Genomic DNA, 18437 nt, shown 5'->3' on the forward strand with positions numbered 1-18437 from the left:
ATTATGTTTTTTTGCTTCCTGCTCAAGGAAAAGTATGGTGAAAGAAAAACATGCAGTGTCCCTAATTACTTAGAAAAAGGAAAGCTATCTACCTAATAGAAGAGTAACATGCTAATTGACTGTACCTTTGTGACACCCACTGGCCTATCAGGAGTGAGTATGCAAATTAGCCCATCAAAGATGGCAGTGGCGACAATACAGGCATTCCACACCACCCTAGCCACTCTGGGCCTCTGGGCAGTGTGGGAAGGTGGAAAGGCGGCTCTGGCCAGAGCAAAGGAGGTGCTGGTAGCCAGGGGAAGGAAAACCCATTCTTTCAAAAATCTTTATGCATCGGGCATATACTTCCATAATATAACAGGTTTTCAGAGCCCTCATAGCCCCAAATTCTTTCTAACATCTATAGGCACACTTCCTAACACACTTTGGTTTCCCTACTCACCCACCCCTCATCTTTCCTGAATGTATGAAGTTGATTCGACGAAGATTAATAAGATAATGTTTGTAAAGAGCAATCTTTTTTTTAATAAGCTACATAAATAACAAGAGACATAAGAAAGTCCCTTGGGAGCTACTAGTTAATTCTCAGAACTCCTAAGAGGTTTCCTTCCTTTAACCTTAAGCAATAAGGAAAGAAAAATATTGGCAACAACAGATAGACGTTCCATCTTCCAGAACAGAACATTTATCCTTAACTCTCAATAAGCCAAAGCTAATTGACCCTTGTAGCTACTCCAGAATCAAACTGAATTGAGATAGTATTCTCACATATGTGAAGGCTTAAAAACTAATATTAGAGAAATAAATATAGTATAAGGTTTTGTACCACCATTTTCATCTTGAAAACGTTTGATGCTACCTATGGTCTACAAAATAAATTCCAAATTTATTACCTGTTGCCCAAGGCCCTATATAATTTGGACCAATCTTTATTTGCCATTTGACAGTAGGACCCTTTCCCTTTGTTGGCCACCATCTGTCCAACCCTCAAAATTCAGCAGTTCAAGTTCATCCCAGGCCCTGGCTTTCCAAAACCTCAGATATTCTCCCCACTATAAACAATACAAGGGCACTTGATTTTCTGCCCCAGCCATTTGGCCCTTCTTATGTGCTGCCTTGGGTTTCTTACTGTTCTCTCTATCTTATGTGTGTCCTGTGAGACTGTAAACTCCTTTAGGGGGGAAAAAAAAATAGTCCCAGTCCTACATGGCACTGCTTTTGGCTGAACAAATGCAGCTGCTCTGTAAGTGTTTTCTAATGCAGATGACTTGGATTTCTTAAATGCTCTTCACTGTGTACAGCTTTGCAGAGAACTATCAGAACTTGGGGGAAGGCTCAAAATACAGAAATATGGCCAACCATGCTAATCTTCTTCCTGAGCCACACACTTTACTCATGATCAGCATTCCTCCTTACCCCTACTCTTCCAGTTCAGAGTATCTGTCTGTCCTCTGCTTATACACACAGATACTTCTTGTCTTTACAGCTTCCATATGTTAGGCAGCTTTGCTTCAGATGCAAAGTAGGTTAACTCCACTAACACCAGCAAATGACTCTGGTGGTTGTTTGTACAGTGTCACTGGATTTATGAATAAATGAACCTGCCATGGTTGTTCTTGAACTTTGCCTTCTCCTTAAGCTGCTTCCCCCTTTCTCTGTCCTGTCTCTGCCAATTCCCTTTTCTTAATTCTTCATAGATTTATTTGTTCCTTGGAACCAAGCTTCTGTCTTCTTAGATGGTCATAGTGTTATATTGTAAATCAGCAAGCTTAACAGAAGAAGCCTTAGTGAGCCAATTAATTTAGAGTCTTTTATTACACTAGCAGGCTCAGAGGAATATTGCTTCTCAAATTCTGAGCAAAAACATGGAGGAAGTTTTCCCTTTTTATACTTTCCTAGACCTTTGTCTCTCAAATTTGAAATGAGACTTCCCAACCTTTTTGCAGGCTTTGCTTGTAACCTGAGTTTGTAACTTGAGCACAGTATATTTCAGATAACTAGAGCGTGGGAGTAGCCAAGGACTGCAGCAGAGATGCTTGCAAGGTCAGATAGTTGAGCTTATTTTCTCTATTATTCAAGCAAGCATTTACAGAAGCCAAAATAGCAGGGTTAAAATTTCAAACAGCAGTTTTTACACAAGATGGAGGTTACTATGCTTCAATATTTATCTTGACTTTTTATTGGGTCATGGGTTTGTTCTTCATTTTATTTTGTTGTGTCCTGGTTATATTTCTTGTTTCTTATTGAAGGAAAAAGGAACCTTTTCCTTCCTTCCTTCCTTCCTTCCTTCCTTCCTTCCTTCCTTCCTTCCTTTCTCTTTCCCTCTTTCCCTCCCTCCCTTCTTTTCTTCCTTCTTCTGTCATGTTTATTGTTCTATTTCTATTGCCTAAAATAATGCCAAAACAGGTAATCAATAAATATTTGTTGGTTGACTAGGCTAAACTGAGTGTTTGCACATTTTAAAAAACATTTATTTTATCCTCACCATTAATAGTTTGATTTGCTGGAATTTGATTTGTAGAATTTTAAGATCCAAAGTTATTTTCTTTTAAAACCTTGAAAGCAATACACCATTGTCTTTTACTAGTACATTTAATGCCAGTTACATTTTTTTTTGTAGATAGCATTTTTTTTCCCTTGAAGCTTTTAGAATCTTTCATATGATTTGAAATTTAAGATTTAATACTTTTTGGAATTTCATGATGATGGGTCCAGGTAACTGGGTTTTTGTGAGGGTTTTTTTTTAACCAATTAATTTACTCAGAACCTAATAAGAGTTTTCAGCTAGAATATTCATAAACTTTTTATCTCTGAAAATTTTTTCACTTTCTTCTCTCCTTATGAAACTCCCATTTTTCCTATATTTCCGTTTTGTCTCATATATCCTGTCTCTATGCTTTTTCTATATTCTTGAATATTCCCTTAATTTTGTCTTCCAATGAATGTTTTTAAAGGGCTGTTAGGTTTTAATTTTAACAATTCTTTTTCACTTATTGTTCCTCTTACATAGAAATGTTTTGCGGTGGGGGAAACCTCTCTGCTTAAATGCCTCCCAAATCACTTTTATTATCATTAAGTAGCCTTTTCCCCTGAATTATCTGTCTTCTTCTGAGTTGTTTTACCAATTTTTCATTTTAGTCCTTCCTTTTTGTGTTGCTGGTTTTCATTATGCATTTTGTTCCCTGTTGATATTTAATAACAATATCTTGAGTGGATATTTATGTAATGGGGTGGGGAGAAATATCCAACTGAAAGCTCTCTGTACTTGGAAAAGGATGAAATCAGCAGCTTAGCTGTAGACGCAACTAGCAGAGAATCTGTAGTCAAGCTAACAGCCTGCCAGATGCCAGAATAAGAGCAGCCCTGCGGGGTAGAGCAGCACTATGCACAGTGGGAGCCTTAGTGCTCCTCAGAGAGGGAGTGCAATTTCCCAAGAGCAAGATCTTTTCAATCTTGCCCAGGGGCAGATGCAGGCTGTTGGCTGTCTTGCCCAAGCACTTTGGGTGCCAGGGCTGTGAAGGCTAACTATTTCATATACAAATGACCAATCCATCCACCTCTTTTCAGCTCAGCTTCTCCTTCTGGATCTCTGTTATACCTCTAACTCTGACTCAGGAGCTTTTGTGAAACTTCTCAGGACAGTGAAAAGTCTCACCTTCACTGTGACCTCTTCATGGTTAATCTGGGCTACAGCTTTACCCCTGAGTACCATCCATCCATATGCTTCCTTCCATTTTTTTATTTTTATTTCTTACCTTTTTTTCTTCCAGGGATTATTGAAATGTCTATGTTCCTCTATCTTTATTATTAGAAAAGTATTTCCTTTTTTTTATTTCTTTACAATTTAATGGAGTTTCAGGATGTGGTAAAGAGAAACACATGTACTTGATATACCATCTTGAATCAGAAGAAAAGTATATGTATTAAAAGCTCCCAGTGAAACCGGACAATCAATGGGTCTGCACTGCCTGTCGCTCCTGGAGCCAATTAAACAGAGACGGGGTTGAAACATATATGAGCATTTATTCCAATTCTGCTGGTAGTATGGGAGAGCAGCAGGTCATCCACAAAAATCTGCTCTGCCCCCCACCATAAGCCAGCTGCTTATATTAGGGAGAAGGACAAAGATTACATGGGGAAGTAGGCAAAAGAGTATGCCAAATGGGCAGTTTACAGGTAATGGCAGCTGGAGATTTGCAGGTATGGTGTATGCAAAGGCTGGGAGTTTTTCAAAGGGCTAGTGGCTCTGGTCTGCAACAAGGTTGTTCATCTTTCCATGATAATAGGTGGCTCCCTGATGGGGAGGGTGGGCTGAATTTCCAGGTGAGCTCCCAGGTCCTACATGCAACTTCCAGCCAGGTTCTCTAATCAGAACAAAACAATCATAGTTAACAGAGCATGATTAATATTTCTTGCAATTATAGCTGGTCCGCAATATTCTATTTCTGCCTTCTCACCAGGAGATTGTGATGATGGGCCAAATTTGGGAGACCCTATTCTAAACTACTTTTGTTCATTCTTTCCCTTTCTTTTAATCACTGAACATTTACTCCTTTGTAACTCCTTGCATCCTTCTTACTACTTAATAATTTTCATAAGGGCAGGAGTATGTCGAATTATTATTTGCGTTTAACCTACTGCACCCTTCCTATCCCCTTGCACAATGTAAGGCACATCTTAGAAGTTCAATAAATTATCCTTGAGTAAAAGAATGAATAAATGAATGCATGAGCGAAGAAACGATATGCATTTGAATAAGTGGTTTCTCTAGTTTTTTTGTTTGTTTGTTTGTTTTCATTCTGCTTTTATTTATTCAGGTGGTATTTAGGGCGGGCAGGCAGCCAGCCAGCTATATGTAGCCATTCACGATTAATCCATTTAAAAATAGATACAGTGACTCATTTTTATTTTTTAAAGAAACTTTCCATATCCAATAGCCCTATTTCCAGAATCACTTCATAATGCACAAGCTTTTAGCTTGCAAATGGTTTCATTTGAGTTTCATACCAGGAATAGCTTGTATGAATCCATAAACATGAATGAGGCTCTTCTTGTGGGATTTTCCTATTTTAGTCCAATACTTATCTCAAATTGAACCCATTTGGGTGAATTCTGCTGCCATAAACCCATTTAAGCTCAAAGTTGCCACTGTAAATGGCCAGGATTAAAAGCAAACATACATCAGTCATCATTGATTCATATCTCAGACATAGACAATAAGATAAATATATCTATTAATATATATTAGGATAAAAATGGTTAAAACCAATCATCCATTTTTATCATTCTTCAAGGTGAGTCTAAATTTTTAATAAGTAACATGCATAATCCTTACCTTAATAAACTCCTTTTAATGAATGTGGGAATAAAAATGCTGAAATTTAAAAATGTGAGTGGAAAGAGCAGACAGCACATTTATTGAAAGATTATTCTAAGATCTAACTTGTGAAAAAGTTTTTCTTTACCGCAGACCTGATATTTTCCATTGAGTTAGTGAAAAGGATTAGCCAGTTTAAATAGTGACCATTTCCTTCAATCAGCTAGTGTTTTCCCTCTATACAGGTGATTCCCAGATTGTGCATAAGCATTTATGTCAGCCAAGAAAGACCATGAGGATGCAATTAGCAACGTCGGAGAATGTGGGAAGTTCTATAAGATAAGTAACCCAGTTCTCCCAACAAATAGTTTTTGTTACTTGAATTTAAAAGAAGTACATGGGCTGCTCTGGGGAGAATAAATTGTAGAGGGACCAAGGTGGAACCACAGAGACCTGCTAGGAAGAATTGTATTAATCTATGGTCCAGGGCTTTAGTTGTGGAAAAGATGAGAACTGGGCAGATTTGAATATGTGTTGAAGTTAGAAGTGGCCAGATTATTATGCGTTCAGAGATCATAATAATATGGCCTCTAGTATATACTATTGCAATAGGGAAGAGGGTCAAGTGTGAACTAAACTCAACTTCAAACTGTACAGAAATGACTGGGCATTTTAAATGGAGAATGAGGGAGTTGAAAGGGAAGAGAACAGGTGCTCCTTAAAATCAAGAATGTGAAAAATACAAAGTGTGGTCTGTGTAAAGGTTGATTAGGCCAGTTGTGTCTATGAGCTGGCAATTATCAGTTAGGATCTTGCCTTTCCACAGAGACTGAGAGACAGAGGCCCCATCCTTCCTGAAGTTTACATTGTAAAGTATGTCTTCCGGTTCTTAAGAAAGAGACTCTTGAATTGTGGGAGGTTCTTATATATATCAAAAGGACACAGGAAGGATTCACAATTGTAAGCCCTTTAGGTAAGTGCTGTAATGCAGAATGGACCAGGGGCCTATTTGCAGCTGTTGGCTAAGACAAAGGGAATTTTTTTGGCAGACTAAACGCCCCCAGGCAAGCACGTTAAGGGGTCATCCTAGGCATAAGGTCTTGAGCTGTTATAAACTATGTTAATGATTTTGGCTTTTTTTTTTTTTTTTAAGTTTTTTAATGTGGGGTAAGTGATTGGATGAAATCATGTGTTGAGAATCTGTACTTTTTATACACTAAGGTTGAGGCCTAGTAGAGGGCTCAGAGCAGCCTGACTAGAGTTTGATCAAACAGAAAATGCTTCTCACTGAGTAATTTTAAGACGTGTTATTTTATTTTCATTAAAAAAAAATTATTTGCCAAAGCCTCCATTTCTTCATCTATAAACTAGGTATTTTAGCATCACATATATATCTTGGCAGCATCTAATGCAGCACTACGCAATAGAAATATAATTCAAGCTCACATGTCATTCTCAATATCCACACAGCCACATTTTTTTTAAAACTGGAAATAACGTAAATGTTAACTAGTTACTAATATATTCAACATAGTTCACATGTAATCAACATTTTTAAATTATTCAAAGATTTTTACGTTCTTGTCTTCGTCCCAAATCTTTGAAATCCGATGTATATTTTACACTTCCAGCCCCACACATTTGCACTAGCCCATTTCAAGCGCTCCCCAGTCACACGTGGCCCTGGCATTAGACAGCACGGGTCTGGACAGCCCAGCAGCCGACTATGCTGACGCAGGCGTGGGGGCGGGACTCAGCCAGTCGGGGGCGGGGCTTCTCGGAGAGGGCGTTCTGGGCCTCGTCGGCCGCCGTAGGAGAGCGCCGGCCGCGGCGGCGCCACGTTCCCTGCGGCGGCTGCAGACGAATCTGCTGGGCTTCGGGGTGGTTCCCGTCCACCATGGCCTTCACCCTGTACTCGCTGCTGCAGGCGGCCCTGCTGTGCGTCAATGCTATCGCGGTGCTGCACGAGGAGCGATTCCTCAAGAACAGTGAGTGGGACGTGGGGCCGGGCGGAGGTAGCGGCGCACTGCCCGGGGGCGCGACCCCGGGACCGCCGCGCGGGGGACAGCCTGGGGCGGGACAGCCTGGGGCGGGACGAGAGGCGGCTGAGGGCCTGAGTGGGGGCCCTTTCTGGCGGGGTTTGCGGGGGGAGGGGGAGCCGAGCCTTTTGCATCTCACCAGCGGGGTGAAGATTGTTCCATAGACACCCGCTGCGTGCCAGGTCCTGGGGGTGGGAATGGGGATCCTGAAATGAGCCAGGGACGCCCCGGCTCGCGATTACTTTCGATTAATGCTTTAATGCACTTCTCTGTGGCCGCTTATGGTCGAAAGCCCGGGGTTTGAGTTTTCAGCGAAAGAGGGAAGGGCGTGGCTCAGTTGGAGCACAGGTCATTGGGTGAATGAACTGTGGAGCGCTGTGGGGGTTCGTGGGCTTTGGGGCTACGAGGAAAGGGAAAGTGATGGTATTGTCTCGGCATCCAGCCACCCACGTTCCAAGAAAGTTTATTCAGCCCACAGCTTTGGGCATCTACGATGTGCCAGGAACTGTACTGGAATCATACAAAAATAAAGACACAGGTTATGCCAACCGGGACCTCACAGTCCAGCACCACCCCTCAACCCCCTCACCCCTGGCCATCCTGGGCAACGCAGGCTGCTTGCTTGCTGTAGGAGGCACCATGTGTCACAGTGTACCAGTTATATTTGTGTGAATCATTGCAACTCAAACCCATGAGCAAGATTATTATTTTATTTCTCCAGAATAAATTTACTGAGCACAGATTATGTGTCAGGCCCACATAGTAAGAGTTGATGAGGTTACAGCAGTTACCCTGACCTTCTAGTGGAAGTTAATCTAAATAAAACTGAACAGGTCACAATAACAAAGATGCAGAATATTATGGAAGAGAAGCGCAGTGAAATTTTAACCTATGAATCTGTGAAAGCTTCTTGGAGGAAGTGTGTCTAACTACAAATCTGATAAGTGAGTAAACATTAACGAGGTGCAGGTGAGGGGTTGGGAGAAACAGAGGGTGAGAAAACTCAGGGGCAGGTGAAAGCAAGGTCTTAAGCAGGGCAGTGACTTGACCAGACTTGTGTAATTTGCTATAGTATGGAGAACAGGTTGGAAGGGTTGAGAGAGGGAGGGTCCACTATCAGTTGGGTGGGCATAATAATAATAATAATAATAATAACAACTGATACTTAACACTGTGTGCCCAGGTCTGTATCACGCACTTTACATATATTGTGTAACCCCGACAGCAACTTTATGCGATAGTTTTCATCCCCACTTTACAGATAAGAGAGCAGATAAACTTTCTAAGATCATACAGCTAGAAAGTGGCAGATCTAGGATTCAAACATAGGCAACCTGACTCAAAAGTCCATCTTTTCACCACTATACAAACAGAATAGTAGAAGGGATCATGTTGTGAGTTTAATTGCGCTTGCCTCCCCCTCCCCCCACCCCCCCCTTCTCCAAAAGACAAGGTCCTAGCCCTTGGTACCTGTGAATGTGACCCGAGACTCTGGAGGTGTAATTAAGATGAAGTCACACTGGGTTAGGATGGGCTGTGGACCCAATGAGGTGTCCATGTAAGGAGAAAGAGATACGGAGGCACACAGACACACAGGGGAAGGCCACACTACAACAGAGGCAGAGACTGGAGTTAGGCAGCTTCAGGCCAAACGGAGCCGAGGTTTCCGTTAACTGTGAGAAGCTAGGAGATGGTTGTGGAGGAGATTATGTCTCAGATCTCCAGAAGGAACCAATTCTACAAACACCTTGATCTTAAGACTTCTAGACTTCAGAACTATGAGAAAGTAAATTTCCTTTTGTTTTGAGCCACCCTGTGTGTGCTGCTTATGGTAACCCTAGGAAACTATTACAAATCAGGAGATACTTTAAAGGTAGAAAGGCAAAATGTATTGTTTGAACATTGGAAATAAGGAAGAAAGGAAAAGGTCAAAGATCTCCCTTGGTTTTCAGGCTTAAGCAACCGAGTGAAGAGTTGTACCTTTACCGGGTTACAGAGTACTGGAGGAAAATGGGGGTAGTAGTGGTGGATAAGGTGAAGAAATAAGTTTAGGACATGCTGAGTTTGAAATTATATCTGTGAGATAAGCGAGCAGGGATGTGAAGTAGTAGTGAGTTGGACTTAAATCCATAAAACAATGCAAGAACCACAGTGTAGATTGAACTTTGAGTTTCTCAGCCACAGATGATAAATAAAGCCATATGTAAAGATGAAATTGCTCAGGGAAAGAAGAGTACAAGGGGAATTGGTGACCAAAATAGTCCTTGAATCGCTTCTAATAAACTAGGAATAGAAGCGAACTTCCTCAATTTGATAAAGAATATCTAGGAAACACCCTCCTCACACCTCACACACCCCAGGTAACATTCTATATAAGAAAGAGCTAATATGACCGTCCAGAGGGATGACCTTCTGGACTGAGCTGCAGCTGCGAGGGCTGAGCCCCTTGCAAGAATTTCATGCCTCGGGCCTCTAGTCTACACTAATAAAAGAGTAAGATGCAAATTGACTGTACCTTTGTGATGCCCACCAGCCAATCAGGAGTGGTATGCAAATCAATCCAACAAAGATGACAGGTTAATTTGCATACGCAGGCGTCCCCGCACTGCCCCAGCAGCTCCAGGCCCCTGGGAAGTGTGAGAAGGTGGAAAGGTAGCTCAGGGCTAGAGCGAAAAGGTGGCTCCTGCCAGAGCCTAGATGGTGCCGGCAGCCAGGGGAAGAAAGGCCCATTCTTGCATGAATCTTTGTGCATCAGGCCTCTAGTTAACATATAATGATGAAAAACTGAGTGCTGCCCTAGCTGGTTTGGCTCAGTGGATAGAGTGTCAGCTTGCAGACTGAAGGGTCCTGGGTTCAATTCCAGTCAAGGGTACATGCCCAGGTTGCCAGCTTGATTCAGTGGGGGACGTGCAACAGGCAGCCAATCAATGATTCCCTGTCATCTTTGATGTTTATATCTCTCTCTTCCTCTCCAAAATCAATAAAAATGTATTAAAATTTTTGAAAAAAGAAGAAAAAAGAGAAAGAAAAACTGAGTGCTTTCCCCAATTAAGAATAAGAAAAGATGCCCTTTCTTGCCACTTCTAACATTGTACTGGAGATTCTAGCCAGGGCAATTAGATGAATAAAAAGAAAATATATCCAGATTGTGAGGTTGAAAGAAGTAAAACTATCTCGTGTTTATAAATGACAGTCTTGTATAGGAAATTCTAAGAAGTAACTAAAACTATTAAAACTAATAAGTGAGTTTAGTAAGGTTAAAGATACAAGATCAGTAACAAAAATCAATTATTTTTCTATATATGAACAATGAATTTTAAAAAAATGAAACAGTTTTGTTTATAATTTCAAAAAGAATAAAGTACTTAAGAATAAATTTAACAAAAGTGTGAATCGCATGCTATGAAAACTATAAGGTATTGTTGAATAAAATTAAAGAAGAAATATTTTTAAAGGTAATTAAAATAAAAACATCCTCTGTTCATGGATCAGAAGAGTTAATGTTGCTTAGATGATACCAAACAATAATATTGATTTACAGATATAATGCAAAGTTTATCAAAATCCTAGTTGGCTTTTTTTTTTTCCCCCCCCCCAGAAACTGACAAGTTAATTCTGAGGAAAAAGGAATGGGCCAAGAATAGCCCCCCAAAAAAAATCTTGAAAAAGAAGAGTAAAGTTAGATGACTCACACTTTGAGATTTCAAAATTTACTACAAAGCCACAGCACTCAAAACATTGTGGTGTTGGCATAGGATCAACATGTAGACCAATGGAGCAGTTTTGAGAGTCCAAAAATAAATCCTTATGGTATGGTCAATTGATTTTTGACAGGGAAGACAAAACAATTCAATGGGTAAAGAATAGTCTTTCAACAACTGGTGCTGGAACAACTGCATATCCATAGGAAAAAGAATGAAGTTGAACCTCTGCTTCATACCAAAAACAAAAATTAATTCAAAACTGTAGACTTATAAGCTGTGAAACCTAAAACTATACAACTCTTAGAAGAAAATATAGGCATAAAAGTTTGTAACTTTGGATTACACCAGGGGTGGGGAACATGGAGAATCATTTAGTCTGGCCCTGCCAAGGCATTAGAGTGAGTTAATTAAATGTTTGACCAAATACAGCAAAATTAAGTTGATAATTTTGAATGGCCCATGAATGATGTTATAAATATCCAAATGGCCCTTGGCAGAAAAAAGGTCCCTCACCCCTAGATTAGACCAAGCTTTTCTAGATATACAACACTAAAAGTAGAAAAACCAAAAGAAAAATACGTAATTGTGCTTCATCAAAATTAAGAATTTTGTGCCTTTTAAGGACACCATCAAGAGCATAAAAAGACAACTACAGAATGGGAGAAAATATTTACAAATCATATATACGATATATGACTGCTATTCAGAGTGTATAGAGAACTATTACAACTCAATATTAAAGGATAAACAATCCAATTTAAAAATTTGGACAGGTTATCTGATGGCTAACATTATTAATCATTAGAAAAATACAAATGGAAACCCTAATAAAATATACTTCACACCAATTATTAGGACTATAATAAAAAAGACAGTAATGTGTTGGTGAGATGGTGTTGGTGAGAAATTGTAACCATTTATACATTGTTGGTGGGAATATAATGTGATGCACACTGATCATGAGGGGGCAGATGCCCAATGCAAGAGCTGCCACCTGGAGGTCAGTGTGCCCCCCCAGTGGGAGTACTGCTCAGCTGACTGACCCATACTGTTGACCCACCACGCCAGCAGCAACCAGTCACTCCCTCAGTAGTCCTGCAGGTCTGATCTCCAAAGAACAGGTCAGGTACTGACGGGTCAGCATCGCTGGCTAGCTGGATCTGGATCCTGGGCCAGCAAGGGTATCCCACCATCCGCCTGATCCTCCCACCCCCCTCAGGACCCCACCCATGCACGAATTCATGCATTGGGCCGCTAATGATTTATAATAGCTAAAAAGTGGAAACAGTCCAAATGTCTACCAACTGATAAATAGATGACTATGATATGTGGTGTATCCACACTATGTAATATTATTTGTTAGCAAGAAGGAATGAAATATTGATGTATGAGACATGGCAGAACCTTAAGATCATTATGCTAAGTGAAAGAAGTTAGTCATAAAAGACTGCATATCATGATTTCATTTATATGAAATGTCCAGGATAAGCAACTATATAGAAACAGAAAGCAGATTAGTGGTTGCTTAGTGCTAGAAGGTCTGAGGGGATGGGAAGTGGTTGTTATTGGGTACAGGGTTTCTTTTGGGGGTGATAAAAATTTTCTAAAATTGAGTGTGTACAACTCTGTGAACATATTTAAACCTCTGAATCGTGCACTCAGAGGTTTGAACTGGATGGTAGATGATTGTATCTCAATAAAACTGTTATTTTAACCACACATTTTTTAAAAACCAGACAAGTATTATATCCAGTACTAATTATGAGTAATACAAAAGAAACATGAAATTATATTAGTCAGCTTGGGCTGCCAAAACAAAAAAATCATTGAGCAAAGTGAAATCTTGTTTCATGATATTGATATCATGTATAAAATAAAGATTTATTCTCTGTTAAGTTTAAGGCTTAACAGTTCATTTGAGATTTTTAAAAACTGGAGTCATGCAATATGACAGGTGAATCTGAAATGAGGACAAGAGAAAGAAACATTGTAGATATAGGACATGTAAGTCTTCAGGAGAATGTTTCAGGTAATAAAAAAGGAATTAGCAAGGAAAGAAAAAATGATTTATAATATCAGGAAAATGATGTAGGAAAAGGTGAAAGACTCATTTACAGAAAATAGGATAGTGAGCTAAATTCCTCATCTCAAATCTGAGAAATGAAGAATGATCAAGGCGGGGGAAAAATGTGCCCCTGCTGGCATGATAGAGCATGCCCTAAAGGCCGGACCAAGCTATGACCAGTTTTAGCTTAAAATTTCCCCTATGTAATGTAGATGGTGAATCTTGGTTACTAGTACAGTGTCGTTATACTGATAATAGTGTTGGGCTTCAAAATTCTGAATTGATCTAATTAATTTTTCAACTGACACACTGCTTTCTCAGTTCTGACTTGAAAAATACTTTGTTAGTTTAAAAAAGGAATAAAAACATCAATCAGGGTGTTACAGTGTTCATCTTTACCATGGAATAACTTATTAGATATAATATAATTTATAACACCACAGTGGAAATGAAATGAGTTTTTGTTGCTTATCAAAAGTAAAAAATATACTGTAAAGTATTTCACTTAGTAGTGTTTTTAAGTCATATGACTTTATAAATTATGTCTTTAACAAAGGCTCAAGATAATCTTTTAGAAAATGACTAATGAAGGAGCAAGGCAAAGGCATGAAACATTTTAACACTGCTAATCGTTTTTATATTGTACAGTCGGCTGGGGAACAGACCAGGGAATTGGTGGATTCGGAGAGGAGCCAGGAATTAAATCTCAGCTAATGAACCTTATTCGATCTGTAAGAACCGTAATGAGAGGTAAGAAGAAAAACTAGTAGAACACTCTTACGTTTTAATTTTGTGGTTTGATTTAACTGGGTGTGAATACTATCTATCACATACCACCTTTGTAGCAGGAAATTGTTTCTCGTTAACCTGGCTTTATTGCTTAAAAGTTACTGGTTTCTTTCTGTGCCTCTTATTTCTAAGCAGTTGGTACAAATTGAATGCTCAGTGTTGTAACCTGTTTGTATGTTACCTCAGAGTTGAAAGACAATAATATTCTTGCCTTTTGGAAATTCTGTTGCTTCCAAGTGGTAAAGTCATCTAAAGTCCCATCAGGCTTTCAAGAGAAAAATAGAAGTCCCACATTTGCTATTTTCTTAGGAAATATTTTATGGAACCTCAATTTTTTTATTGAAAACCATTAAAACTAGGGTCTCTCTGTCTTCCTCCTTTTTTTAGTTGCTTTAACCACCACTTTGAATAGGATGATAAGTTCATTCTTACTTTGGTGATGAAACTATGAAATAATCTTTGTACATATTTCTTTTCTTTTTTTTTTTTTAATATATTTTATTGATTTTTTACAGAGAGGAAGGGAGAGAGATAGAGAGCTAGAAACGTCGATGAGAGAGAAAGATCGACCAGCTGCCTCCGGCACACCCCCCACCGGGGATGTGCCCGCAACCAATGTACATGCCCTTGACCGGAATCGAACCTGGGACCTTTCAGTCCGCAGACCGAGGCTCTACCACTGAGCCAAACCGGTTTCGGCATCTTTGTACATATTTCTAATGTCCGGTATCCCTGGTAGCCATATGGGTCTATTTCTGCCTGAGTCCGGTGTGCTTTTGTGTTCCCAGAGCTACACTTGCACCATCCACAGATGTTTTCAGATTAATCCACTTGTATCACTGTGACCCTTATCCCCTGTCACACAAGCCCTCTTTAAATTAATTTGGAGTTTATCAACCAGTGCATGTTTGAATGTTCCTGTTATGAGTATTTGTAATATGAGTATGATGACATATTGTTAGGTATTGCTGACCTTCCTGGATGCTAGTAACTATGACTTAGTTTTCTTTCTAATAACAAACTTTTTTTTTTTTTTTTTTTTTGCAGTGCCATTGATAATCGTAAACTCAATTGTAATTGTATTGCTTTTACTATTTGGGTGAAGATCAGTGGAGGAAATGGAGACTCAGAAGAGATGTCAGCGGAAGTTATTACTTTTATCTTTATTGGAATATACATATCTTAGCTGTCCCTGGACTTGACAAAAATGTAAACATGATAAAAACAAAACAAACAAACAAAAAAACCCAGAGTCTCTATCTGATTTTTAAAAAAATGTTGCACTTAACAGTTTCATTATAAAAAGATCAGATCATCAGAGGTATTAACTATCCAGGATTGGAATACATTTGATTGCTGACTGTTAATAAAAGTTTGTGCTATGGTTAAGATTGTTCAAAGGATGCAGGACTCACTTCTGTGTTTTTAGAGCTTCTTCTCTCACTTCTCAGGGATGCTTTTTTTTTTAACTTTTGAAGTTCATTGTGACTTAGTTATGCTCAGAGAGTGATTATCCTCCTAGATAAAACTTAAAGGATTTAAAAACTAATTACTACATATAAAGTGATAAATAGGTAATTGAGATGGTTTTATTTTGACCTCTTGTTAAATATTTTGTCTATATTGTCTTGGCTTTAAAAAATTCAAATTCATAGTAACTATCAAGGAGCAATACAGTCTGACTTTAGGGAGAATTATAATTTTGTAAATCAGTCAATGCGATTGTGTTTTTGTTTTAAATTATTTTCATGCATTTATTATTTTAATAACTGGTCTGCATAATGAGACCAGATTAGTATCTACATATTTTCATTGGTAGAAAAGTATAGACCCTTTTTACAATGGTGACTTATATTTTGAAATCAGCATAAACATTAGCCTCTAAGAGCCAATCCTGAACAATCACAATATAAACTATAATATGTAAGAAGACTTATCTATGTAAGAAGACTTACGTATGTAAGAAGCATTTACCTGTCTCAAAAGTATCCATGTTTCCATTTCTTGGAGTAATACTTGAAGGCTTGTGAGTCTTAATTCTTATTTCCATCTGTCATTAGGGCATTCATGCTGGATAAGTTTTGTTTTTATGTCTTAGACCATTCTGTATTTAACTCCTCCCATAATACAGTTTTATGCAGAAAGAATAAAACTATGTAAATTTTTTTTCTAGAAATTATGGGTTATAATATTTAAAAGGGGAAGAATTGCATCTTTGTTTATAGCACATTTGTAAATAAAGTAAAATTTCTAAGTCAAGTACGTGTTTTTTTACTTTAGTGTATACCTATCAGGTACTAATGAAATTAATCTCATTTTGTGTGTAACACTTTCTATATATGTTTTCTGTAAAATCACTAAGCACAGTTTTAATGAAAACATTCACAATCCACTTTTTAAAAAAATATATTTTTACTGATTTCAGAGAGGAAAGGAGAGGGAGAGGAGAGATACAAATGTCATGATGAGAATTATTGATTGGCTGCCTCCTACACACCCCCTACTGAGGATTGAGCTTGTGCCTTGACCTCCCAGTTCATAGGTCAAGTTTCAACCACTAAGCAACACCAGCCAGGCCATTTTTTTTTTCTTCAGTGAATTGAATTGACATCAAGAAGACTCATGAGCAACTTTTATATGACTTAATTTACTTCTAAAACTGAAGCAAGTATTGAATGCCTGTTGGCCATCCCCGAGTTACAGATGGATTATCTCTGGGCCCCAGGCTTATAGCTGAACCAAAGAAAAGCACCAGTGATTCACAGTTGATTACATGGTTCATGTGGGTACCATATTCGGCACTAAAAGGCAATGTTCTTTGGACCTTACAAAGAGCTGATGCATGAGTTTGAGTGTAAGCTACTGACCACATTCAAAAAAAAGTAGTTAATTGAGGGTATTCCCATTTCTCCAACACCTATGAGCCATACAGAATTTTAAAAATAAAAGAGACTGTCCTGATGCCATTTTCATGTAAGACATTGCACCACACCATACTCATATAGTGTCAGATACTGCAGAAGTTCACACTCCCATTAGGGAGCAGGCACAGCAGGGCAGGATCAGAGTATTCTGTAGCAAAGCAGTTCTGGGGAAAGTGAAGCACTGAATATCAAAGTATTTCATCTCTGGAAGCCACTTACACGTTTCTAACTTTAATTTGCCCAAGGGGAGGTCCGCAAGCTTTCACAGGTTAACCCTAGTTTCCCCAGGGCAGTTGTGATTTAGTAGCGTTGGTATCATTGTAGTAGGTAGTAATTTAAGTGCCCTGCTTGCCTGCCCACATCCTCCTAACTCATTCCCAGAATTAACAATCTGGGATCATTCTGGCCTCCAAATATCCCAATTCAATTCCTGATCATTCTGGCCTCCAAACATCCAGTTCAATTTCCTCAGTGAATTGATGACATACATCAAGAAGACTCATGAGCAACTTTTATGTTGAATTTATGGTGTTATGTATTCTGACCCTGTCATGAAGGATCTTTGCTCTAGTCTATAAATGTTTTAATTTGTTTAACCCTTGCTCTAGGAAATGTTTATTAATTGTAGTGAAAGTGTGAGAGAGACATCGATTCATTGCCTCCCCAACATGCCTCGACAGGATTGAATCCACAACCTTTGGTGTACGGGATGATGCTACATCCCAGCCACCCAGCTAAGGCTCTAGTCTATAAATATTTACCAAATGTATACCCAAATGCTTTTTTAAAAATATACATTTTTTATTGATTTCAGAAAGGGAGAGATAGAATCATCAATGATGAGAAAACTATCGGCTGCCTACTGGGGGTCGCACCTGCAACCCAGGCATGTGCCCTTGGCTGGAATATTATAGAATCTAGGATCTTTCAGTCTGCAGGCCAAGACTATCCACTGAGCCAAACTAGCTAGGACTAAATCACCTTTTCAGTGATTTAGTTTCAAAGTTATTACCAATAATAAAATTTTGATGTCATGCCAAATGAAATTTATTTTTGCTAAAATTTCCTTAGCTCTTCGTTGGTCATGATATGTCAGATATTGTGAAACTATTCTGTAGACAGACTGGGCAATGTCTAAGGGTATTAATAATCGAGATAAGTTTTGGAATCCTACCATTTTTGTTTCAGTTCTGATACTGCTTTCTTTACATCTCCACTCCCATTTTTTTCTTTCCCAAATCAGCCCCTTCCTTTTGAGGTCCCATCCTTGTTTTTGTTATTGTTAATCCTCTCCCAAGGATATTTTCCCATTGATTTTTAAGAGAGAGTGGAAGGGAAGGGAGAGGCAGAGAAATATTTACGTGAGATACATCAATTGGTTGCCTTAAGCAAGCACCTCGACTAGGGGCCAGTGATCGAGCCTACAACTATGATATGTGCCCTTGACCAGAATTGAACTTGAGATTTTCTATCCACTGAGCCAAACCAGCTAGGGCAGATCCCATCCCTTCTTTGGCAGCAAAGCCATTTGAGTCTTTTGATGAGAAGGAAGCTATGGATTCTCTTTCATTATTCCACATCATAGTGAATGACCCAATT

The 18437-nt window shown here is 38.9% G+C and overlaps 1 protein-coding gene across 1 annotated transcript; it reads left to right on the forward strand.

Moving 5' to 3' along the window:
• The first annotated feature begins 7101 nt into the window (after nucleotides 1-7101).
• On the forward strand, nucleotides 7102-16173 carry IER3IP1 (immediate early response 3 interacting protein 1). Its single transcript, XM_084888203.1, has 3 exons — nucleotides 7102-7305; nucleotides 13774-13875; nucleotides 14962-16173. The coding sequence occupies exons 1-3, from the start codon at nucleotides 7215-7217 to the stop codon at nucleotides 15015-15017; spliced, it is 249 nt and encodes an 82-aa protein (XP_084744329.1). The 5' UTR covers nucleotides 7102-7214; the 3' UTR covers nucleotides 15018-16173.
• Nucleotides 16174-18437: the final 2264 nt, after the last annotated feature.

This window comes from Pipistrellus hanaki (assembly GCF_964339955.1).
Source record: "Pipistrellus hanaki genome assembly, chromosome: 6".
Lineage (NCBI taxonomy): Eukaryota > Metazoa > Chordata > Mammalia > Chiroptera > Vespertilionidae > Pipistrellus > Pipistrellus hanaki.